Here is a 25,218-nt window from a genome sequence, read left to right on the forward strand (position 1 = left end):
AAAACATTGAGCAGGTTCAAGAAGATTATACCCGACTGGAAAAAGGGACATTGGTTTTGTTAGTAAAAACATGCGGTAAAAGTTCTTATCGCACGGCTCTCTAGGCAATTACGTTCACAAAGTGCTTGCGTATATTCCATTTACGCACTTTGTGATGAATCAGTTCAACAAAATTAGATGTTTATTCAAGCAGAAGGACATTTCAAAGGCGTCTTTGAAGTCACGCTTTGACAGACAAGAATGGAAAAGAACCCTCTCCGCCAGAAGATAATGACATGGGCCATAAAAGAATGGAATAATTTATCTCCATAAAAAGCGAGGAGTTTATTACCTCTTGTTAATTCGAGCAAGGCACTTAAGCTAAAAGGAATTTTTAACAGAAAAGGCTTGGTTCAAACAATCTCAAATTGCGCAAATTTTGTTCCCTTGTACAAAACAAATCGAGCTTCAACATGTATCTGATGGCGTCTCTTTTGAAAGGACTACAAACTTCTGTTATCACTGATGAACAGAATTCAAAACATAGGTTAATTAGAATTCCTCGGGGAAAACGTTTTTCGGCGATAATTGGAAAACATCGCATAAATGCATTTTAATAACTTGCTGAAATCTTAAACAGGAGCGCTTCCTGAATATTAAAAATCAGAACAATTTCCGCTGAACGTGTCTTATTATACTTGCCATAAACGCCCCGACAAAAGACCGCAAATTGCGTCGTCGCGCTTTCATCTGGCCCATTTTGCGGAAACCTTTAATTCCAAATTCTACCGTTTGATTGGCTGATCGACGAGGTGGAACTCAAGCGACAATCCACCTGTCCCTAAAACAAAAAGATAATTGACAGTTTGACAGGCGCAGCAGGCACGGTAAGGTTTGACATTCACAATTTCAAAGCAAATAACGAATGAGTGCCATCAATGGATATTACTTGCAGTTGCGGCTTTTCTCTGTGAAGTGACGGATGAGTTTCTTGATGGTTCAGTCGTAACAAAGCTATGAGGCAACCGAGGGGGTGGATTTCGGCCTTGAGCCGATCTCTGGGTCCACTGTTAATTCTACTTCTCGTCTGTTTCCCTGGATTGCTTGGGGAAAAATCAAAATGTCAAAAAATCACAATACCGCTTTGCGAGAACCTAGGTTACAACATGACGCGGTTCCCGAACTTTATGGGCCAAGAAAACGAAGAAGATGCGGCAACCAAAATAAACGAGTTCGCGCCACTGATTGCTGTGAACTGTGCGCCGCAGTTGCGATTTTTTCTTTGCTCCATGTTTGCACCAATGTGCGCCGAGGGGGTAGATCATCCGATTTATTCCTGTAGGTCTATGTGTGAGGCAGCGCGAAATGGATGTACCCCGGTGATGCAGAACTTCGGATTCGACTGGCCTGATATTCTGGATTGCAGTCAGATGCCTTTTCAGGGTGACCCAAGAGCCAAGAGCGACCCTAGCAGATTGTGCATGGCAGATCCCAACATGGATCACAAAGCGATGAACATGTCGGAATTTTGGAAAAATATTGATTCTTTGGACCCAAAGTATAAAGAAGTGTTGAAAAAATTAGGACAAATTCCCGGCTCATGGAGACCTGATCAGTCAACAGTTGCACCGTCTACACGCGAAGGGACTGAGGAAATATTTCTTAATGAGACAGATATTGGGGCCGTAAGCATTCCTTCGTTGTGCAAAAATAATTCAAGAAACGTGCTAGCCAGGAGGTTTGTTCACGTTGAAAAGTATGACCTTTGCGTCCCCAGGTGCGGTGAAGACGTCTTCTTCACTCCGAGCAACAGAGAATTCGTGGAGACTTGGGTCACGATTTGGTCAGTATTGTGTTTCATTTCCACTGCGTTTACGGTTCTTACGTTCGCTATCGACACAACAAGATTTAAATACCCCGAGAGGCCAATTATTTTTTTGTCTTTCTGTTATAATCTCTACTCGATCGCCTTCATAGTCCGCGCCATCGCGGGTACGGAGAACATTATATGCGACAAAGCCAACCATCATGTGATAGCAGCGGGTTTGAACATTGCCGACCACGCAGGCTGTTCAGTGGTCTTTTTGATGCTTTATTACTTCGGAATGGCCTCAGCGCTATGGTGGGTGATGTTAACGTTCGCCTGGTTTTTAGCCGCAGGATTAAAATGGGGGCAAGAGGCGATCAAAGCTAAAGCTACTTATTTTCACATCGTGGCTTGGTCTGTACCCGCCGTACAGACTATCATCGCCCTTATCATGCGAAAAGTCGACGCAGATGAACTCGCCGGGATTTGTTATGTAGGTAACAGCGATCAGCAAAACCTTGGGGGGTATGTACTTGCTCCGTTATGTTTCTATCTTATTGTTGGAACGCTGTTTCTCTTGGCGGGTTTCATCGCGCTCTTTCGAATTCGAACAGTTTTAAAAAGTAAGGAAACTGACACGAACAAACTAGAGAAACTGATGGTCAGAATTGGAGTGTTTTCCATTTTGTACACTGTTCCAGTGACTTCAGTCGTCGCTTGCTATTTTTACGAGCACGCAAACATGGAACGTTGGAGGCTTAACGTCTTGCAATGTAAAGGGGACGAGAACTGCATGGAGGATCATGGCCCGAGCGTCGAACTTTTCACCGTAAAGTACTTTATGCTATTAGCGGTTGGCATCACGTCGAATATGTGGATTTGGTCCACAAAAACGTGCCAGTCTTGGCGTACATTTTACAAAAAAAAATGCCGCGGGAAATCCGAGAAATCTTCCGAGAAAAAACCGCTCACGCAACAGAACTCCACAAACAATTTTAAAACGAATCATTTTCGCGATCGCGGAGCGGCAAACCCACAAGTTCCCTACACATTTAACGCGCCAGTCCCTTGTTCACAAAGCTCTTCAACAGCTGTCACATCCTTGCCGGTTCATTCGCCATCGAGTTTGCCTCAGAGCAAAGCGAGCAGCGTTACAGCGGGCGCTACTGTGTAAAACAAGGCTTACGTTTCGTCTGATCGTGCGGTAAAAACAGAAACCTTACCGCGGATGAAAGTTTTCTTTTCCTAAAGAAAACAGATGAATGTTTTATACTTGACACCTTCGCACGTCTCAGATGACTGATTTATGCCATTAGGAACTCTGATATTCGGCGCGCCTTCGAGGAAGGAGCAATAACGCTGTTTTACCGACAGTGTTATGAAACAGCGCAAAGGTAAAAATGAAACAGCGTTGGATATTATGTGGAGAGGCCATATCAACTTGAAACAAAACTTGAAAGCGTGTCACGTTTTATAGATTTAATTACTTCCTCTTGAGAAAAGAAATCTTTTTGATGAAATGGTTTGTTGAATATCAAAACAGAGGAAACAGATACACACGAAATTCGCGCAAGTTCACATGGAGTCAGAAAAAGGAAACTTCAGATGCGTTTCATACCGCTTTTGCCGTTGACATATAGGTAGAGACAGATTACTTCGATTGAATCGTTGGTAAATTATTTCGTTTTAAGTGATAACAGTGTTAAGAGTTTCTTAACTAAATGAGGCGAGAACATTTACAACTTCTTAACTGCACAATACATTCCTAAACGGTTGGAATAACAGTACATCTAAACATAGTTACTATGATCTAAACGCTGTGTTATGCCCGAATTCACGCTGCGCTGCGGTGTTGTTAGTTGTTAACTTTTGCCATGTGGATTTTTCGCTCAGGAGGGGCCAAGTGTAATTACAGAAAGGAGCGTATTTGCAATTCATATTTTTGCTAGCTTGTCAACAGAAGAAATCGCTTAATTCACAACAGATTCTCATGTAAAAACGCAATCATCTGTATGAGAGCGGTTTAGTGTTAAATGTATCGAGAATTTTCAGTCATAACTAAAATGTCGCCTACAGACGAGCTTGCATTATGGAAATGTAAATCACCACGCTTTTATTTTCAATTATTAAACACTATTTATATCTGACATTTAAAATTCATCGTGCTATTCAATTTAATTCACCCACATTTGTCATGCACAGCTTGAAGTTTTCAGTACGTCTGAGTTTTTGCTTAATCCCGTTGGGATAGAAATTAATAACGCCAGGCCAACGTCGCTATCCAGATTTCAAAAATCACTGTAAATGAAACGACTCCTGTATTTCAATTTCTGTGGCAGTTAATATCTAGAGGTTGCTGAATCGGAAAGCTTTTTTCATGAAACTGTCACCAAGAAGCAAACATGACCATTAAGATGTTTTTTCTTTAATGATTATGAATGATTCTTCATGTGGCCGAATCGAAACCACGGAATCAAAACCTTTTGAATAAATTTAAATTAACCGCATAGTAGTTTTTCCTAGTACAACCATGATAAGAGGAGTTACAACTGTGGAATTTCAGAAAGGACGGCCTCTTTGATCCAATCCAATTAATCATTTTCAAAAACTAACGCAAACACATCACTAAAGACAGCTCGTTCCTGGGTTAGTCCACGGAAGACGTTTGCCAAGCCCTGTAGCTCTAAACACAGAACATTGCATTATAAATCTTGTTATGGGTGTTATAGATGTCTCCGGTTTTAAAGTGAATTGCTCATGAATGTCCCTCGTGTACATTTTTGGCTTCCGGTGCAAACGCCAGGCCTTGCTTATTTTGAAGATGTTGTTCTTGGCAAATTCACGACCTCGGAATAAAAGAGATGTAGAACTACCATATCTTTGGTAGGAAATCAAAACGGAACTTAGATTGTTGTCATACGGTGTAAATGCTTTTTGGACGCGAACAATTAAAACAGGGATTACAAGCTGGCTTAAGGAGACAGGTCTTGAAACTATCAATTGTTTACAAGGTGACTTTAGATTATGTTTCACGACTCTTTTGTCTGCGTCGAAGCAGGAAATTTCACGATGACGCTCTGAGCAAAGATAGAAAGAGCGGAATAAAGCTCTCCTTCAGCTATCACTTTTCGTATATCGCGTTACGACTTTTATTGCATGATAGGTAAATAATTGCACGTATAGGACTTGCTTTAAGGAAACCACATACAAATCGAGGCGACCACGAGGGAATTAAATACGTGATCAACTGTATCCTTAATCTAAAGCAGCTTGAACTAAGCAGGAAATAGGCCAAAGTAGAAGAAAATGAAATAGTCAAGGCAACAAATTTCATACGAAAAAGATGCATAACATATCGGGTCAAACATGTTTACAAGAGATTTCTTAAAATAGAAAACGCGATTATCCTCAAAACGTTTTTAGCAGGAATTTGTATTATTTCAGATAATCGACGAAGTTTATTTTGATTTTTTCCGGAACATCCGCTCCATCTGAAAAATAAATGAATTGCTTCGAAGGAATTAAGTGCAATTTGAAATCCATTTTGTTTATCTTCAGATCATTTAAAGTTGTTTTTATTGAACAATAGCTGGAACACAAAGCAAAACCCACAATCTTCTCTAAAAGTGTCCTAAGGCGCAATTTAGTTTGGAAATACTGGCGCCATACTTTCCTAATCCTTTGTGTATAAAGACCATGTCAATTAGGAAATGAAGTGGCGTTTAACTATCTTAAAAACGAATCTTAAACATGCAAAAGCAACCATGCTAAAGAATATGAGAGGATACCGATTGCCTGAGAGCATATCCGTTACGGGCAATTAAGAACACGAAAGAATTGAAAATACACTTCTCAGTCTAAAAGCCTATATCGATCGATGCCGTAAACTGACGACACAATCAAAAACGGGGAAATTTCATGACTTTGCACAGACAGATCTGATCATGGTGGCCCACAATTGAAATTCGGTCGCTTTTCTTAGTGTGGGAAACTGAAAATGCTCAAGAAGAGAATCTATATACAAGATTGGGATGGCCACTAACCCCAGGCAATTCGGAATTCCAAAGCTGTTGAAAATTCATTGTTGTCATATCAGAAATTCTGGATTCATCTGCTCAAAATATCGCGTGGTTCTATCACTTTGTCACAGTTTGGATACCTTGCAGTTAGGAGATTCCTGTTAAGGAAAAAATCATTTTCACCATCAGCACTTAAGTAAATTTTAATCTTTGATGAGATTTTGATGAAAGTGCTTGCAGCTGTGAATCGCCGAGCGTCTTCAATTTCCACCGCATGACCCTGAAGAAAAAATTTCCCGTTCTTACTAGTGTTTTGAGACTAAAATTCCATTTCGTTTGTTTTTCCTGTCTTAGCAGACGTAAAGTGGTCGCAGAGTCGTTTTGATATTTATCCAACTGACATTAGACCTACGCACAACTTTGAAGTTCGGCGGTTTCAATGTTGTTTACCGGATGAAGAGAGATAGAGGGGTGGCAGCGTCGTCCGTTGTCGATAGGCGCCTTCAGTTTGTCACGAACTGTTTTTAAAGCCAGTTCTAAAAACTGACATTGAGCGAACCCTTTACTAGAGACTTGAGGAGTTAATGTTGTGATACCAAAGGTTAAAAATATCTCAAGATTTCTAAGTTTGAGATTAGGATGAATATACTTTTTCCTAATTAGTTCTCAAATAACCCAAACAACGTCCGATTCTTTCACGGTATCTTTTTAAAAAAGAAAAAAAAAAAAAAAAACTGAAAGGACTTAAGACAGTAAGGAATTGATATCAATCGAGATAAACACAAAAGTAAATTAAGGAACGGAAAAGAAAGAGTGAGAGAGCAACAGAAAGGAAGCAGGCGTAGGAGACAAATCTTAAGAAACTACCCATGTTTTTTTCAAGTCTTCCGGCCTCTCTTTCCAAACTTGCTAAAAAATTTACATTTATACCTTAATGAATGCAATAAGAAAAACTCTTAGTGTTTTCGTTGTAGAATTGCTGTAGATGAAGACGAATAAATATTCGCATTATGAAGTAAATCGAAAGAGGCGTAGCACTTTATGTTGCGCATGTTTTAAAATAACAAATATTTCATATTTGTCTTTCTTACTCAGTTGTGGTCAAACGGTTTTTTTTTCCACGCAATTTGAGAATAATTCTATTTTTGTCAGTATCAGTTGCATCGATTAAAGCGCTCAAATTTGTTCACTCCTCTGCATCACGTTTTCGACCAAAATACCGGCCTCAAGAACCAAATCCTGTCAAATCAGGAAATACTTTGAATTAATCCTGGGCGTTTCGGCCAAAAATTCTTTTTTTTAGTCACCAAAAGTTGAGATTTAACTGAGCCCACAATTCCCTCATACAGATCACCCGTAGATAGCGTTTCCCTCAGTGAAAAATTCCATTTACGAATACCCGCAAACTAATCTTAACTGAAATAGACAAAAAAGTATGTAAAGTTTGAAAAGGATTGATTTACGGCTAAAACATTTGTCATGAATTTTTGGATAAAAGTGAACCCACCTATTCAATATCTCTCCAATCAAGATTTTATTTTTTGTATTCACGCTAACGGGTTTGACTGAAGTATGTTCAGCAAAGTGACATGAGCACAGAAAACAAAACAAAAAACACCTCTCCATTCCCCCGAAAGAATTTTATAACGTCCTTTTTCATATGTATGGTCAAGGACCATAAGCAAAACGACCAAGTTATCGAAAACTGCGAAATAATTAAGCTAGTCAACCCTTACTCTAAACTTTTCGTTGTCGTATTTTTTAATTGAAATTTGCTAGGGTGGAAACTAGGGCCCTGCTCTGCATTCGAAGTTGTACTTCAGAGTTGTTTTCATAGTGAAAATTCGCGCTGATCATCGTTTTAAGGCCTAGCCGACAATTCACCAAGCTTTTACCAATTGCGAAAGAAGCTTACCTACTTCAAGTTGATTATAAATAGTCGATTATCAATAAATCAAACAAACAAACGACCAGTCTATCAAACTGATCCGTCAATCAATCATTTGATCAATCAACCAATCAATCAGTCGAACAATAAATAGGTAGTCAATCTATTGATGAATAAATCAACAAATCTCATAGTCAATCTATTGATGAATAAATCAACAAATCTCACGAAAATGAAACGAAATTAAATATTATCAAAGAGTACCTGCGGCTTTTGACTGATGATGCTTTACTTGGTTTACTACAACCTCTGAAACTAACATTTACAACGAACGAGAAGTGTTCAGAATTAAAGAATTTGTGTGATTTTTATCTTGGTTAATTAATGTCTGATATGAAATGATTGGAGGACTTGGAACTTTTGGTTGCCTAGAATACTTAAGCATCCTGAGTTCTTGTCTTGACAAAGACAGGTAATGTTATAAAGTATAACATAAACTGTTAGCAGTAACACACGCAGCTACAAGAGTAGCGGAAAAAAAAGATGCATTTCATTGGAAATTGTCTAAACTACAATTTGAATAAGTGTCTTTTATTTTTTCTTACCCTCTTTTCTTCTATCTCAATATAAGAATTTTTCATATAAAAATTATACCAAAGAAAAATATTTTCGTGCCTAAAGTGCAGCCTATGAAAAAAACCTGTATAGGAACCTAAGATGGACAGAGCAATTAACCAATCAGTAAGCTGCATGTCACCCACTAGATTACTGAATTGACCAATCGGATTGCACAATTTTAAAATTCGATTCTGGCCAGCGCCATCTTGCAAACCACGTGTCAGCTTTACGTGGTTGAAAAAAGCCTTTCTAATTGGTTACAAGTTATATTAAATTTATCCACAATTATATGCTTTCAAAATAGACCAAAAGAAATATTGTTACACTCTTACTTTTAAATGCTATATGTTGGAATATTTAAATATTTCATGTTAACAATATCTATTAACAAACAGGCCAATTGTTAATTAAGCATTCAATTCCTTATTTTCCCAACTAATTATCACTACATTCTCGTTAAAGACTTGTACAAATCATCCTTCGGAAATAACCTACTGCTTTCTGTACCAAATATCTCATCCACTTTCGCTCTGTTTAATTCACAAAACCTGCATGTAAATAATAAATACAGTTCTTTAAAAGCTGATCTACACTGAGAAATAATTCGAATTTCCTAATGTCTTTAAAGACGATCGCTGTTAAAATTACATGTACAAAAATCTAGAAAGAAAAGAATACAGCAAAAACTTACTTTTAAGAGGCTGCATGTTCAAAGTCAACTAGTAATGTTTTTGGAAATTCCTGTATCTGAGGCCGGGCGAGAAATTGCACTGATTATTCTCAATTTTTATCGCTTATTTTTGTATATTTTCTTAGTGCTTATTGATGGGGAGAAACCAATCGGGGTTTTCTCCTGTTCCTTTTTAATTAAACAAATGGAATGACTTTTCCAGAAGCTTTCAATAATGCTTTGAACCCAACTGCATGTTGCCGTCTCAAATAAGAACGTGAAAAATGTTTAGAAACCCGCCAAATAGAAGTGCCTGGGTATCTTCTCCATTCGTTACCATTCTCTTTCCTTCTAGGTGGACTATTGCCAATTTAGCAATTTTTCATCTCTCTATGTTTGTATTTTGTGGTTTCCTTCAAGTTAAAAAAAATTTAAATATATATAGTGATGAAGAGCACTTAACCATACACAATTTAGTCAGGTTCATCGAGCTTCTCTATTCCATTTGAAATGCAACTTTGAGCCCGCGAGTTGTCCAGAGATAAGGTTTTAGCAAGCAAGTGTTTTCTGTATTCAGTTCCACAGTTTTGTTTGTTGTTAATTTTGTTGTTAATTCCAACTTCTCCTATCTCATCGTTAATTCTAGTCATCAACAGCTAAAAATATATTTTAACCTTCCTTAAAAGGTTATTTACTACGGTACAATTATCCTAAATAACTCTACATATTTTTATCAGACACCATGAAATGGTTCGAGCATCAACACTCTTTAACAAGAGGAAATAAAACACAAAACAATATTAAACATTTCATTTTTGCGAGGAAGTCCATACTCAATACAAGCTAAAACCCATGGTGCGATACTGTAATCGTCTGTAGCCTGTTCTCAGCAAGTGGAAATGAGCGACACGCAAAAAACGGAGAGAGGAGGTTCAAGCAAGGAGAAAGGATGAATGGAATAAAGAATGCAAAGATAAAGAATGAATAGAATAAAGAATGCAAGGATAAAGAATGAAAGGATTAAAGAATGCAAGGATAAAGAATGAATGGTATAAAGAATGCAAGGATAAAGAATAAATGGAATAAAGAATGCAAGGATAAAAACTGGATGGAATAAAGAATGAAAGGATAAAGAATGAATGGGATAAAGAATGAATGGGAAAAGCAGTTTCTCTAGCATCCATCTTTGCTTTTGGTCGCCCTCTTGCTTGTCTCCTCTGACTGAGAGCCTGACACAGGTTTGATCGTCTGAGGTTAAGATAGCCCTGCAAAGCGCCACCCTCACTGTCACCCACAACAGCAACAGTGTTTTCAAGACAGCCCAAACCCGGATGAACACACCGTTACCACATTATCGACTGTTACTCTCAGAATTAAATATTTACTGAGCAGACTGGAAAACTCTTTTGAAGAATTGTCAACTGTCGGTTTACTTTTTGCACTCTTGTCTAAAAAATCAAAGTCTTTTTTTTCTTTGTACATAAGAATTGGATGGAATTTTAATTTGGGATATGTCACAGCCACAAATTGCATCACAGCCATTTTACTTTCGCTGTAAAGTTGCATGATACATAATGGAAGAGTGAGTTTGCCCCAACCTCTTGGCCGTCACAACATTCAGATACCGCCAGTAGGATGGCCGCACACTGTGAACTTCCCACGTACACTACGATAACATCAAAAACAAACATTAGAATGATAAAACTTTGAAACGAAGGGAGGGGGGGTGGGGAAGGGGGGAGAGGATGGCAAGTGCCACTTTTGGAGCTCAAGAGCACAGGAAGACCAACTGTCCCCTAAAATTGGTACCAGACTGAACGGGTGTCGACGAGTCTGGCTGGGTGTACTGCAAGATATCGGGTCATAGGCTGATTTAGACAAGGCATTTTACTGTTTTTTACTAATGATGTATAAAGTAAGTCGATTCCTTCTTACTACAAACGGAAATCGAAATGGGCTCCAACTCTGTGCAGAGCAAGATACTACTTTACGAAAAAATCTGTTTAAAGTACGAAAATACGGTTTTCTTACCGCGTGAAAGAGGAGTGCAGTTGAGAAAGAATACGCTAAGATCTCTGCATAAGGAATGGAAGGAAGAATCCCAGCTGAAATACCATGCTTGTACAAAACCTGTAAGACAAATTTTCAATATTCAAATCAACTTTTTCGTTCACTTCATAAAGACATGATGAGACATCGACTGAAAAGCAGGAACAAAAGCAAAACAAGTAAATAAAATTCGGTAGAAATTACTTGGAGACATGATAGTTACTCTAAGTGCACAAATATTCCAATAAGAAAGAAAAAGGGTGGGGTCACATCGCATCCGCAAGCAGACACTGGATAATGGTCCCTTCCTCGTAACGACAAATCAAATTCAACTGTCAATGACAAGGTAGACACCATTCTTTTACACTTTCTTTTCTGATCCCAGAGGTGGTGTAGGCTCGCATAAAAGGTGGACTGTAACTAAAGTAGCACCAGAATCATTTTGCAGACTATTTTACAAAAGTTCAGAGCCTTAGACGAGACATGACAGAAAATGAGTTTTCGTTCGGTTTACTTCTTTCAGGCAAGCAGTGTACACCGTGTACACGTATTTTTCAATAACTACCTCGGAAATTTTAGAAGCTAGATACAACGCTATACTTGAATTTCTGTAAAATATCATGGACAGACCAGCTGCTCCACCTGCAACAAGAACATAAGCAGGTAATTGATACACCTGATGGTTCATCGACTTCATCAGCCACGATAAAAAAACAAAACAAACAAACAAAAAAAAGCATAAGACAATTGAGTTATTTACGCATACAGCGAACTTGTAATATGAAGACGTACACTGAGCACACACAAACCCAAATCCCCCAAACTTTCTTCCCACAAATATTTTAAAATGAATCTCTCTATAGCGGATACCTCTATCGGATATCGGACGCGATCATCAACTGTAAACATTTTTGCTAGATGAAATCTGTATTAAGCGGACAACACAATGAAAAGTTTGTGTGCAATTTCTATTCAATTACAATTAAAGGTTACAATTTTTCTATTTTAAAACGCTATCATTTTATTTACTTGAAACGGCCTGATACGAAATGTTGCGAATATTCAATCTGTCCTACAGTGTATTTGAGGTAAAACTATTGCATAACTTACATTAAGCGGACCTCCTGTAATAAATGATCAATAGCGAGAGTTTTTAAAACACGGATTTTACTAAAGATATTTCAATCCTACCTGCTAATAAACCATTCACCTCATCTCTTTTATTTCTCAAGAGTTCTAATACCCACTCAACAATCTAGAGCAAAACACCAAGTTACTACAAACATGTAAATTATTATAACTAAAGGCTGGAACAAATCAACTCTGGTAATTATTACTAAAGGAAACCGTATATTTCTCAAAAATTGTTAAGGTGACCAAAAAGCTAATGTTTAACAAGCATTTACAGAGGGTTGACGTCAAAGCAAAGCTTTAGAGGGGTTGTTGATGTGAACTGCAGGCTCAATGGTGGCTACTAAAGTTAAAAGAGGACAGGAAGGCCTACATGTAACTGCAGAGGCAGTGGAGAAACCCAATATAAGGTTGGCAGTGTGGTTTCACAATTTTCCTTCCAGTTTGTTTACTCCTCAGGGCTGTCCTCTAAATACTTTTGTAAAAGGAGACTGCTTGGTAGCTTGTGTGTCTTGAGTACATTGAAATGGGTCCCAATGCAACTCTTTTGGAGTGCCCCCCCCCCCCACCCATTTCAATAGATAGTCAAGAACATGCCATATGGCACAATCCTTGGCTATTGGATGTCCTACATAAAACCTTGAAGGCCTTGATATAATAAACATATGTCAGTTGAAATACCAAACTACAGCAAAACTGTTAAATGGAATTTTTAGTTCACAAACCTTGAAAATTGCAACAAAACTTCCCAGAAATACACCACATCTAAGACAGTCTTCATTGTAAAACACTCTCAACAGCTTTCCTGACAAAACGACAAAGGAGAGAAACACTAAATAACACTTAATAACAAACCTTGTGTTCTATGAAACACACTGCTAAACTTGATTTATAAAACTCTCAGCATCAATGCATTGGACAAACGATTAAGTGTTTTGTGCAAACCTGGTCTTTTAAATACATGTTTAATTTGTCCAAGAAGCATGGGTACCAGTTGCACAATGTAACCAGTACTAAAGGCCTTTAGTGTTGGTTGTAACCTGCAACAAAATATTTTCATTGTAACAGTTAAACAAAAAAAAAATCAAACCAACATAAGAATGAACAAAATTATTCACACATTCTATTTAGGTGAATTAGCTGAGGTGCATTGTGTGAGCGTCTTACAATAACTCTGGAAATGATCTTTAAATATGTTCTTCTCCGCCTGTTTATCTGACAGGATTGTTTGTGCACTAAAGAACTTTGGTTTTAAGGGTTATAAGCCACCAGAGAAATACAAGATACAATGTAGAGTCCTTCCTTGGCTAAAACTGTCTGCACAGCATGTTTATATTGACCTTCAACAAACACGTTGAAATTGTGTGTTTCCATTCAACTCCAGTAGTTCTCATTTAAAAAAAATTAAAGAAAGGTTTCCTGCCTGTTTAATATCTTTCCTCTGTTTAATATATTTTTTTGCAAGTTTAATAAAAGTGTCATCACAAATACTAACCACTTTTGCTGCATCTGACTTTGTTGAATGTTAATTGAAAGACTTGCTTCCAAACTGTTTACTTCTTGACAGTGGCTCTGATCATTTGGACCCAAAAAAAACCTTCAAAGAATAAATCAGGGCACCATGACACACCTTGTGCTAATCCTTCTAGGAGGTTTTTAAGACAACTCTTTTCATAAAAATATAATTACAGAGTGACCCAGACAGAAATTCTCCACATAATATCAATACAATATCAAGTAGACAAGTAGTGAGAATAAAGAAAAATATCAACCAGGGCATTATTAGTTGATCCAATACTAAATTCTCCAAAGTAACATTATAAGATTGTATGGCATGTAGTGAGGAGAATTTCCAATGAGATCTTGAACATGGAAGGAATAAGATGATGAGATTTACCTCTGAAATATTTTGTCACATACCTTACTAAAGAATTCAAAACACCATCTGTAAGACTCCCCTTCCTCCTAATTGAAAGAGAAAATTATAAATGATTTATAATTATAGATTTATTATAAATTATAAATTATAAATATTTATAATTATAGATTTGCACTTAGTGTAGTAATAGTTTTTAGTGTGTACTTCATCTAAATAACCCCTAGTGTAATTACTCCACTTTTGGCACCAGAATGTTGTCCCAGGGAATCTGGGGACCAGTTACCCCCCTTTTATTTAAACAACATGCGACAAATTCAATACTTGTATAACGGTCAACTGAAGACGTCGAAGGAACACATAGAGATGTATGGATTGCCCTACGAATTGTAGGTAACATTTTCGTTACAACTTCAACTCTCAAATGTCATTTCATATTTAGAACAATCAATCTATTTGTTTTGCAATAATCTGGATATATCAACAAAGTTGAAATAGTAAATTGGACACTGTAATGATTACAAAAGCTGACGTTTCGAGCGTTAGCCCTTTGTCGGAGCAAATGACGAAGGGCTAACACTCGAAACGTCAGCTTTTGTAATCGCTACGGTGGCCAATTTACCATTTCAACTTTGTTGATATATCCAAATTATTTCGTTACTCCCACCGACGCAGCTCCAAACAGTTTCTTTCAAAACTATCAGCCTTTATTTATTTGTTTTGCAGTTTGACTGTTTCCTTTATCAACTAGTCCAGAAATAAATGGGTCTCTATACATCAGTAACCTTCCCACCTTGGTAATGCTTCACATTGAAAGCGCGAATCAATCCATTAATTAATACCTGTAGTTTAATTTGGGAGATGATTTGTAAGTGACTTGGAAAAATTCAATTTTCTATAGAATCAATTGTATAACCATGTGATGTCTCTCATTTAAAATTACTTGTGACCTAGGATTTTAGATGATTTATGTATTGCACAGTTTCCAAAATCTGGTATGGAATTCATCTGTGCATGCATGATTGCTTTCACTTCTCAAATAATTTATTCTTTTCTTAAATTGTACTTTAGAGGTATCATGACTACATAAAGAGTTATGTTTGGAAAAACTTAGAGGAGAACTGTAGAGAGGGAAATGAGAGACAAAAGCTAGACATATCAGCAGCTTGACTGACTGGAAACCATTGAAAATCGATCACATTCTCTAACCGAGACCTTATAGGCATAGGCACATCAAGAGGGTCAACTAGCTATTACAGCTATGTGTAGAGCAAATTAGCAAGTTAACAAGGCCTAAAGGCAGGTGATAGACACATCTGCTACTTGATGTTAGGTTAAAGGAATATTTGAAAGGGAGTTTTTTAACTAATGCACTACTTACCTATAAAGATACATCATGATGGCTGTTGCTATACTGAACAACAGAATCTAGTGAAAAAAGAAAAACCTCTGTAAACATTGACATAGTTAAATAATCATTTAGTGTCAAAATTTCTACTCTTCCACTTATGTTTGCTCTTCAGAAGTAAAGCTGCCAGAAGAGTCTAGGGCTAACAGACCGTTGTTTGCTTTGAAGAGTCTAAGGCTAACAGACGGTTGTTTGCTTTAAGTCAGCTCAGGAGAAGTTCTGTCCCAGTGGAAAATATTGTCTACATCTATTGCTGCCTAATACGTTCCATACTTGAGTACTCCTCTACTACATTTGCCAATTTACCGTCCTACTTATCTAAGACCCAAGAGTCAGTGCAGAGGTGTGCTCTCGCCATTATTTGGCCAGGTCATTTGTACTCAGATACCCTGATGCTAGCCGGTATTGAAAACCTTGATGCATGCCATAGTGATGCCTGTCAACCCTTTATAAGTCATATTCATAATGACAACCCCCCTTTATACTGTAATGTATGCCGATGTTCCTAAATCTTCAGACTGCTACAATTTAAGAGCAAATTGTACTCAGTATCACTCCAAAAAGTCCACCGATCGCTTTAAGAACTTTGTGACAGTCAAGTACCTGCCAACTTAATTATACTTGTTTTTCTACAATAAACATTATTATCATTTTAGTATTATTATTATTATTATTATTATGTAGATGCTGTTTTTCCTTGTATGTAGCTTAATGCATTTTGTACAGTTTTTCTCCTTTTTTCTCCCATATTTCTTGTTAATATAAATTATAAACCTGTAATTCAGCATTCTCTGCAAAAGGTTTGAATAAACATTATTATTATTATTATTCTGCAATTTTGATTTTTGTGTGTGTGTTGAATAAGTCAATCTCAAGCAGCATTTGAAAATTGTCTATACACAGTGAGATTTACAATTGTACATTTAAAACCAATAAAGTTTCCATTATTATTATTATTATTAGTATTACTATTATAATTAATATATTAGGCTGGTCACAATGAGACTCTCATACATGATTGATGAAGATGACGACCTTAATCCTTTAACTTCTAAGAGTGACTGACATCTAATTTCTCCTTACAATGTCAACCCTGAATCACATACAATGGTCATGAGAAGAAAGAGAATGATCACCAATTTAAAATGCTCCTGATTATCAAACAAATTATCCTTGTCAGTTCTATAGGTAATTAATGCAAAGAAAACACTATGGAAAATATGCATAATAATGCTACGGTGTAAAGGGTAAAACAATATTGGGTAATTGTGACTGACAACATCAGCTTACAAGAGGAAAAGTTAGTCAGTTTAGGAAATGGACCCTTTTCCTTTAGAGCATATCACTCAGTGAACTTTCACTGCAAGCATCTTGCAAAAAATCAGATAACAACTGATTTATTTTTTGAAACTCTGAATTCAACTTTTTTTAAAAAAATAAACACTTGCGCACACTCTAAGAGGGTTTTTTTTCCCTGGGACTAAGGATCACTAAGGATCAATATGAAGGGTTTAAACCCTGGCTGCATCATTGTTTTGGGTTCTTGGGTAAGACACTTTCCGGTAACCTTCTTGGTACCAGTAACCCTTTCAGGTACCAGTAACCCAAGAGTAAAATAGGTTACCAGTAAAGTATCAAGGAAAGTTAAGGAAATACTATGGGGGGGGGGGGGGGGGAGAGGAAACAAGCGAGCGGGTAACATGCAGTGGAAAAGTTAGTCATTTTCAAAAATGAGCCTTTTTCCTTTAGTATGTACTACTCAGCCAATTTTCACTGCAAGCATCTTATAGAAAACAATCATAAAAACTGATTTTTTTGGGGTATCACAGCAGCAGTACTCCTAATCCACATGGCTACAGAAACTGGGATAAGCTGTAGCAGCTAAGGGAATCAGTCTAATAGACCAACTCTCCACTGATCAAACAGAATTTTCACCCTAAAAACGAAAATAAATAAATAAACAAATCCCAAAAGATGTCTTTTGCAGTTCACTCTTCCAGTTTGCCTCAGGCTCAGTGAACATTGTTGAATACTACCCTCCACTTTGTCTCAGGGTTTGTTAAACAATATTTGCTTCGCTTGCTGTGCATAAATATTAAATACATTGCTTAAAGCGTACCTCTCCTTTAGGAACAGCATGAATAAGACCTCTCTCCTTTAGCATGTTGTAAGTTGTTTCAACACCCTAACATTTAGTACATAGATTGAAATTTACTGCCATATTCCTCAACTGATTCACAAAGTTGGTTATGAAATGATTCAACTAAAAAACTCTCTCCATCTATAATTTTCTTTATCATTCACCCTTTCCAACCCCAACAGTGAGAGGGGAAAGAGGAAACCAATAGACAGAAGATATTTGCAGAAACACTTATTATTCTAATGTAATCTATCACCTTTGTTTGAATTTAATCTCGAAACTACAACTAACACCCCTACTTGGTAATGGAGTCAAGATGACTTCAAAACGTCGTAGTTTTATTCTTCTAATATTTATGACAAAAGATATGTTGGATTTAAACATTTTATAATACTAAAATGCCTTGGGATAGCTTTTGGAGGTTAGCTCTGATTAAAATAAATCCCAAAAGTCAAGAGTTCTCAGAGAAGCTTGAAATTAAGACACAACCATTAAATTCAAATGGACATTTATAGAAAATTCTAAAAAATCTCTCCATTAATTGGGAATACTTGCCAAATTTGTCATGTATAATGCAAGGGTGCCTCTTCTGCTTTTTTTCTCAACTAGAATGGCATTTAGAGATGCTAGAAATCCAGGAAGAAACACAGTTGACAGATAACTGAAAGATCCAAGGAGCCTCCTGACAAAGAAGAAAAAATATGTTCTTCACATTGAGCATTGTTGAATATATCGGTCCTATGGCACATTGGTTTAAAAAATTTTGCCTTAATTTGTTTTCTAGTTTTCTTTATCTAATATCCATCATCATAATTTTACTATCAAACTGGTTTAAAACATTTAAAACCAAGAAAAATGTTGAATCACAAGATATATTGCGAAAGACCTCAGGACACCCAAAATCACACATCCTAGAGCGCTGCACTAGTATCGCAGAGGTCAGTGGTTCGAATCCCGTACAGGCCTGATTTTTTTTCAGGTCTGATTTTCACTATTGCATAAATAGCGCTCTCTACTGCGAGGATCGTGCATCATATGTATCTCTATAACTGCCATTCAAAATATATGAACTTCATATATTCATCATATCTCTTCTTATATCACTGAACTTGTAACATTGAGTCTACAGCATTTGTACATTATTAAAACAAAATTATGAAAGTAAACAGACCTAACCAAGCAGACATAAACCACCAGTCCTCCACCATTGACAGCCAGAAAACAGGATGACCTGATTACATCCAGTAGATACTTGTATTTAAAGTACTTTATACCGGCTTTCCTCAAAATACCACCAATCTTCAAATCAAGTTGGAAATACACAAAGATGATAAATATATCACATTCTTATCAAGAATTAAGTCATGTTGCTCTTTATTTGCAATGATGATAAAAGCTCGTATGAGGAATTATTATTGCGTATTAAGCATCCTAGTTTATATAATAGAAGAATTCATTGTATTTTAACATTGGTATTTAAATCTTTGCATGGGTTGGTTCCAAAATATATTTCTGGGTTATTTACTTCATGCAACTGCAAGATTAATCTGAGGGGGGATAAAATTCTTATGGTACCCAGGGTTAATAACACTAGCTATGGCCTCCACTCATTGGCCTATCAGGGTAGTAAGCTATGGAACTCTCTTTCCAATAACATAAGACTGCTACACGAATTAATTCAATTTAAGTCCGAAATTTCTAAATTGAAATTCGACCTCTAGAATAAATTTTACATAGTTTTTATCTTGTTTAGAAATATTTTAATATCCTTTGCTTTAGAATTGTATTTTGTATTTTATATATAGATAGTATTTAGATAGTTAGTAATTAGATTAATTTTAAATATTTTAAATTTAGATAATTTAACTTGGAGATATTAGCATGTATTTTCTATCTTAAATTCAAGTATAAATAAAGTTATTGTCATTGTCATTGTCATGTTCACTGTAGGTACTCTCAACCAGTACATCAGTTGATACTCAACCAATGTCGGTAGACACTCAGTGTGACTGATATCTCAGTCGAGAGTACCTACAGTGAACATGCATGCATGCATGCATGCATGCATACATACATACATACATACATACATACATACTCTATTGAGACTCCCTTCAACAGGGCTTTTCAGTCACAATGTTAACTAACTTATTTACTGTAATTTAATTAAAATCAAATGTATTTAAGATCATTCAAAGTATATCCAAATTTACTACCTATAGAACATATTGTTAAAAAGTTTCTGCTTAAAAATATCAATATCTTTAGTATTCCTAATGTTGTCAGGTAGACCATTCCATTCCCGTGGGCCGCGAAAATAAAATCCCGTTAATGGGTACAATTTCAAGAGTTTCATGTCCTGCACGACATTTAACATGCTCACTTTCAAGGAGAGGGGGGGAAGGAGTTATTTGTATGGTGAACCAGAAGAATGGTTATGAAGGAGACTACCACTGAGCAAAGATCCTTTAGATCCACTAGGGAGACATGACACGCCACTCTAGGTTTCGTGAAGAGTTTCAAACAGCTTTGCATCCCATCACTGTGAAACGTCGGAGACATGCTTTCAGATTCAACAATTACGTAACAGTGTGAAATACTCCGCATATCCTAGATCCTCACCACATGATTTATGGTTTCTACCAAAGATTTTTGGAGTAGTATACTATTTATACAAAAACTTCCCTTTCAAAATTATCGATATGGACTACTTGATATATAAGCTACATTACTGCATGATATTTAAGACAATCAAATGTGCACATAACTATATTTGGATTGCTATCTCACCACGTAAAGGAGACCATATATTTTTAAGGATTCCACAAAACACGAACGAAAGATTCCTGCAGCCGCAGAAGAGCATGATGGAGTCCAGGTATGCGCTAACTCGTGGCACGAAAGCGTAGTGGTAAAAGGATGTAGTATTTTTGAGAAAACAACCATACTGTCACCGTCCGATCATTCGTTCTCGTGACATTTGCGCGATATATCATTAATTTATTTGAGCAACCGCCATATTGCACCGAACTGCTGGCAAGAGGACTGGGTTAGAGAGAGACAACTATTCCCCAATTTCTTCTGCACTAATTATCAAAATATTTCAATAATAATCGAAATATTTTAATAATGACCGAAATATTCATCTAGGATAACCCTTCCAACGGGGTCCTGCTGATATTAAGAAATTAGATACTAAGAAAGTATTTCAATATTCAGAGGATTGAACGTATATAATAAAAAAGACTCTAATAAGTTAAAAACTACAAAAGAAATCGCATGTAATAATCGTCTAAGGCTTTCCCGAATAAAGCTCCAGAGTTGTATTTCTTTAACATATAGGCAATGAGTTAAATATTGAAACACCCCCAAAAAATAAAAACTACGGCGCGCAAAATCCGATTTGACCCTTGTTAGCTCTGTTGTTTTCACATTGTTTCTAGTGTTCAACGCGTTATGATGTAATCGTTGGAAGTAATCCTAAATTAAGAGGGTTGCAAAGGGTTTTTGCGTGGCGCGTGATGGCCCCAAAATTTGCAGCGTGATTGAGCCCAAATTATCCGCGTGATGAAGGACAGGACATCACAACCTTATGCGTGATTTGCTATTTTACAAGCGGGTTTCCGTGATAAGTGAACGCTCTTTGACCTAGAAGGAAGTCTGAATGTCAGCCGTCCTCTCCCCTAACCCACGGGATATTGCGATATGAACCATGAGTAAACGCTCTCAGATCGTCTAGTTTCAACGAGTAAGTCTTCTCTAATTGTCTAACAAAAAGTAATATAACAAGTGAAGGGCAAGTCATTCCAAAATTAAAAACGTTGGATTTAACATAATTTTAAATAATGCATGCGTACTGAATCCTTTTTACGTGACGCGTGATTGGTTAAAAAAGTTTCTCTGTAATGCGTGATTTAATGAAAAAATTAACCGTGATGTGTGATTGGAACCCCTTCCCCCCTTGCTATGCATGCCTTTCATTAAGGCAGTCAAATACAAAGCAACACGTGAACACACTCTCTTCTGCAGAAAGTTGTCAATTGTTAAAAAATCGTATATCACAGTTCTGTGGACTGCATTTAGGCGCAATAATTTCGAGGCATCTAGTCTCAATGTAGTCTCCTTCGCAGCCGTTTTTTGGGCTCGTCACGCAACGCTCCCTCTCCCTTTTGGTGGGGGAGGGAGCGTTGCGTGACGAGCCCAAACAACGGCTGCGAAGGAGACTAGTCTCAATGGAGCGGATCATGCGTTTGTGGGACTCTGAGCATCCAAAACGATTATACCGGCAATACGTAAATATTTGAATGATCATTGATTGATAAATTCGTTGGGCGCAGAGGGTATCAATGCTGGAACGGATGCGGCGCAAGAGGTTCACTCTTCTTGCTGCCTTCTTGAGTATTTGTTGAAAATGCGTTTCAAATTTGTGTCGAGCCCAGATGCATGCCAAGGTACTTATAACATGTAGTGGTGTCGAGGGGAGAACGATTGACCAAGAGCTTGACTTAACAGCCTTGAAACAGATTCAACCGTTTACCAGTACCAATCAGCATCACGACGGATTTTCCCTTCTTTGGATTAAAGATAAGTTCATTATCTCGAAACCAGTAAGAGAGACTATCTAAGTCCTGGGAGAGGTTGCTTTGCATCACATCGATATCACTCGAGGATGTAAAAATTATTGTATCATCGGCGTAAGTGATAATCTTGTAGATTTTAAAGTTGATGTTTGATTGACCTGCGGTCCACTTCTCTGATCATACAGGATCGTACTGCGGTGTTATAATTCGATTGACTAAAGTGAGGCTAAAGCCAAAGTCATACAAGCAGTCATTAAATTCAGAAGAAATATCACAGGGAGGCTGTAAAAACTTTAAGTGCAAAAACAAGCAAACAGCCACGAACGAGGAAGTCTTAATTGGTAAATACTGCATTTTATTGTTTATCTCAACGTAGCTCAGACTTTCTTTTAGCAGGGACCTTATGAAAAAATCTTCTTTATTACCCTGGTACGAAAATCCTTAACAGTCAATTCAAGCGGCGAGAAGTGGGCCATTTGAAATGATTACAGGGTTACCAAAACCGGAAACTTCACTGAAACTTCCGGTTTCTTTTTCTGTCATAACAGCTCCTCGAATAAAATAATAGTGATATAATGACCAATAATGCGCTGAAGAACATGGCTCTCACAGTGAGAGAGGAAGTACTTGATAAGGAAGACACCGACAGCCCACTCACGAAATTGAACCCTTCACGGATCTCTTGAGGGCAGCTACTCTGTAAAGGGGACAACGTCGAAAGCCTTTTTCGGGCAGGGGCTACGTTTACAATAATTAGACTCGAAGAAAAATTTGAGAGAAAAGTTTTCAAGTTTCTTCACTAAATGATCTGTCTAATTATGTTTGGAACGTCGCTTTGCTGAAAAATGAACAGCTGGGTTTTTTTTATTTTATTTTTTTTTTATCAGGAACCCACAACAGGATACAAATTATTGGAAATCAGGATAAGAGCTATCACAATGGATAGGAACATGGGGAAAAGCTGAAGTTTGCCACGAGTTCGGATTTGAAAGATGTGAAATAATTTTGTTTCACAAAGTTATAAATTGTAAGGCATTCCTCATATTATTAAACCAAGCATATCTTATATAATTCATTTACGATCCATCAAATAATTTTGCTCGCGCACGATTGGTCTGAGTGTATCACGGGACCAAATATTTCCCCAGCTAAAACTGGAGGGTATCACCTAAGTAATATGCCCTAATTTTCGAACCTTACGTCCAATACGATGAGTCTTCACTCAAACTTTGATTCAAAATGAGAAAGCGTTTTGTGGTTATTACAGATGAAGGGAATATTTGTTTGTTCGGCATAAAGTTTGTGCCGGAGAAAACTCTAAAGAAAGTATCCCACGCAGCAATCAGTGAGCTGTTCTTGGCCTTTTTTTCACGGGCGCTCCAAAATATTTGAAGGATGATAAACACAATAGCCTCCATTTGACGCGAAAATGTGCACGGATATTTGTTCGCGGGCATTATCGTTTTTCGCGACAAATAGAGGCTATTGTTTTAAATCGACGTACATGTATTTCTCTTTCTCTCTGTCTTCGGTTTTCATTATTACTTTTTGGACAAGTTATGCTTTATATAAATAAGTCAGTTAAAATAACGTGTAATTTCTACTTTATTTCTACTCTGCCAGTGATTCATCACTATTTAACATAACCCTTTTAACATCCAAGATCTGATTGTTAATTCTCCCCTCTAGCTGCTATGCAATCTGGATTAAGATCAAGATAATAACTTCTACCTGATGATAAGTTTGAGTATTCTCATTATCTGTTTACTTGATTATGTATGGATATTACAGGGAGAAGTTATACGCTAATCACTTCTGGGAGTGAGTCGTGTGGTTTCCAAACGGCTTCCTCGCCACCTTCAGTTATTTTTTTACCCTTGCAACTTGATAATTAAATTTACGGCTGAATACTAAAGCATGAGAAATTAGTAGGAAAACTCGATCGTGAAACCCACGTGTGCTTAAAGAGCAAACATCATTTTAATTTATAGCCAGGCTTCGCTCTGTCGCTATATTAAGTCAGACAGTATCATTATTGACGTTTCATTAACACATTCCCATAAGGAAAAAAGGAAGCTTTAAACCAGAAAGGCTGCCAACTTATAGAAGTTAATAGTTTTGTACCCTTGCCATGTGTTTTTGGTTTGTTTTGATTGGGCGATTCTGTTTCCACGGTTTGTTCTGTAATTTCATGAGTGGGTCAGAGGAGTAACCGTGGCTAGAGGTTCTTTGTCTTCCAGATTAGAAACATACCAGCTCGAAATGGGTGGAATTTCCTTCAGTCTTCGTGTGAAGTGAATTTGCGCTGCTCTGTTCAGCGCTCCGTTAATTAAAAAGAAACAGGAAAAAGCATGATGACGAGTGTTTTGTAAGGAAAGGGGAAATGTGTCTTTCATGATGCCGCGAAGTTCGAAGAAGTTATAATTAGAACGAAGATTGATATCCTCTTAATTAGATTTCGGCAATTCTATGTCTACCCTATTTCACAGCAAGGATCGGTGACCTAAGGCAATATTCATTGACTTTTTTTTGACAGAACACTTCTGAGTATGAACCGGTGACAAATTCGACCGATTATTAAGAAGGGAAGCGATATTTTTTTTTGTGGTTAAAATCCTTTTAGGCTCGCGTTATTGATAAACCAGCAGAGATCTTCTCAAAGAGAGTCTTTAAAAGTTGAACCCGGGGTTCAAAAAGCAAATTGGTACATCTCGAAGACCACAATAGCCTTTAAGTCAACAAACCGCAACCCTAAACCGGTACGGATTTTTCCCTTATTGAAGGAAGGCTTCCCGCTGTTCACACCCGATAATCGACTCATAATTGTGGCTTACGTATTACTCGATTTAGCGAGCTATCAATCAAATTTTGGCTTTCCCTATTAAACGATTAGTCAGCAGATTTTTCGTTTTGGAGTGAAGCTGATTGTACTTTCGTCGTGAATATTTCACTGCATTTCATAGCTCTGATTTCATAGCTCTGATTTATGTTCCAAACCATCGATCTGGTGAATTGACGACTAAAAGAAAGTTTTTATATCTGATGGAAAATTA

At 37.1% G+C, this 25,218-nt stretch overlaps 2 protein-coding genes across 5 annotated transcripts; one reads left to right on the forward strand and one right to left on the reverse strand.

Annotated features, from left to right (window-relative positions):
• Positions 1–741: 741 nt before the first annotated feature.
• LOC111333845 (frizzled-10-B) lies at positions 742–4,293 on the forward strand. 2 transcript variants are annotated; one of them, XM_088730084.1, is made up of 2 exons: positions 742–1,664; positions 1,757–1,899. In XM_088730084.1, exons 1-2 carry the CDS (start codon positions 996–998, stop codon positions 1,763–1,765), a joined length of 678 nt encoding a protein of 225 aa, XP_088586210.1. In that variant the 5' UTR covers positions 742–995; the 3' UTR covers positions 1,766–1,899. The 2 variants fall into 2 exon arrangements, with proteins under 2 accessions (XP_088586210.1, XP_022795215.2); XM_022939480.2 differs by having other exon boundaries at positions 759–4,293.
• A 3,542-nt stretch (positions 4,294–7,835) lies between these two features.
• On the reverse strand, positions 7,836–20,633 carry LOC111333855 (transmembrane protein 135). Of its 3 annotated transcripts, none has more exons than XM_088730085.1 (14): positions 20,376–20,633; positions 18,757–18,884; positions 18,141–18,267; positions 17,565–17,630; positions 15,419–15,465; positions 14,082–14,126; positions 13,657–13,758; positions 13,107–13,201; positions 12,887–12,966; positions 12,222–12,285; positions 11,596–11,672; positions 11,013–11,111; positions 10,580–10,647; positions 7,836–10,265 (listed from the first exon to the last, which is right to left on the reverse strand). In XM_088730085.1, exons 1-14 carry the CDS (start codon positions 20,529–20,531, stop codon positions 9,914–9,916), a joined length of 1,506 nt encoding a protein of 501 aa, XP_088586211.1. In that variant the 5' UTR covers positions 20,532–20,633; the 3' UTR covers positions 7,836–9,913. The 3 variants fall into 3 exon arrangements, with proteins under 3 accessions (XP_088586211.1, XP_022795223.2, XP_022795238.2); XM_022939488.2 differs by having other exon boundaries at positions 7,836–8,859; positions 20,376–20,632; XM_022939503.2 differs by having other exon boundaries at positions 7,836–9,394; positions 20,376–20,632.
• Between the last annotated feature and the right edge of the window lie 4,585 nt (positions 20,634–25,218).

The sequence above is a fragment of the Stylophora pistillata genome, chromosome 8, assembly GCF_964205215.1.
Source record: "Stylophora pistillata chromosome 8, jaStyPist1.2, whole genome shotgun sequence".
In the NCBI taxonomy this organism is placed as follows: domain Eukaryota; kingdom Metazoa; phylum Cnidaria; class Anthozoa; order Scleractinia; family Pocilloporidae; genus Stylophora; species Stylophora pistillata.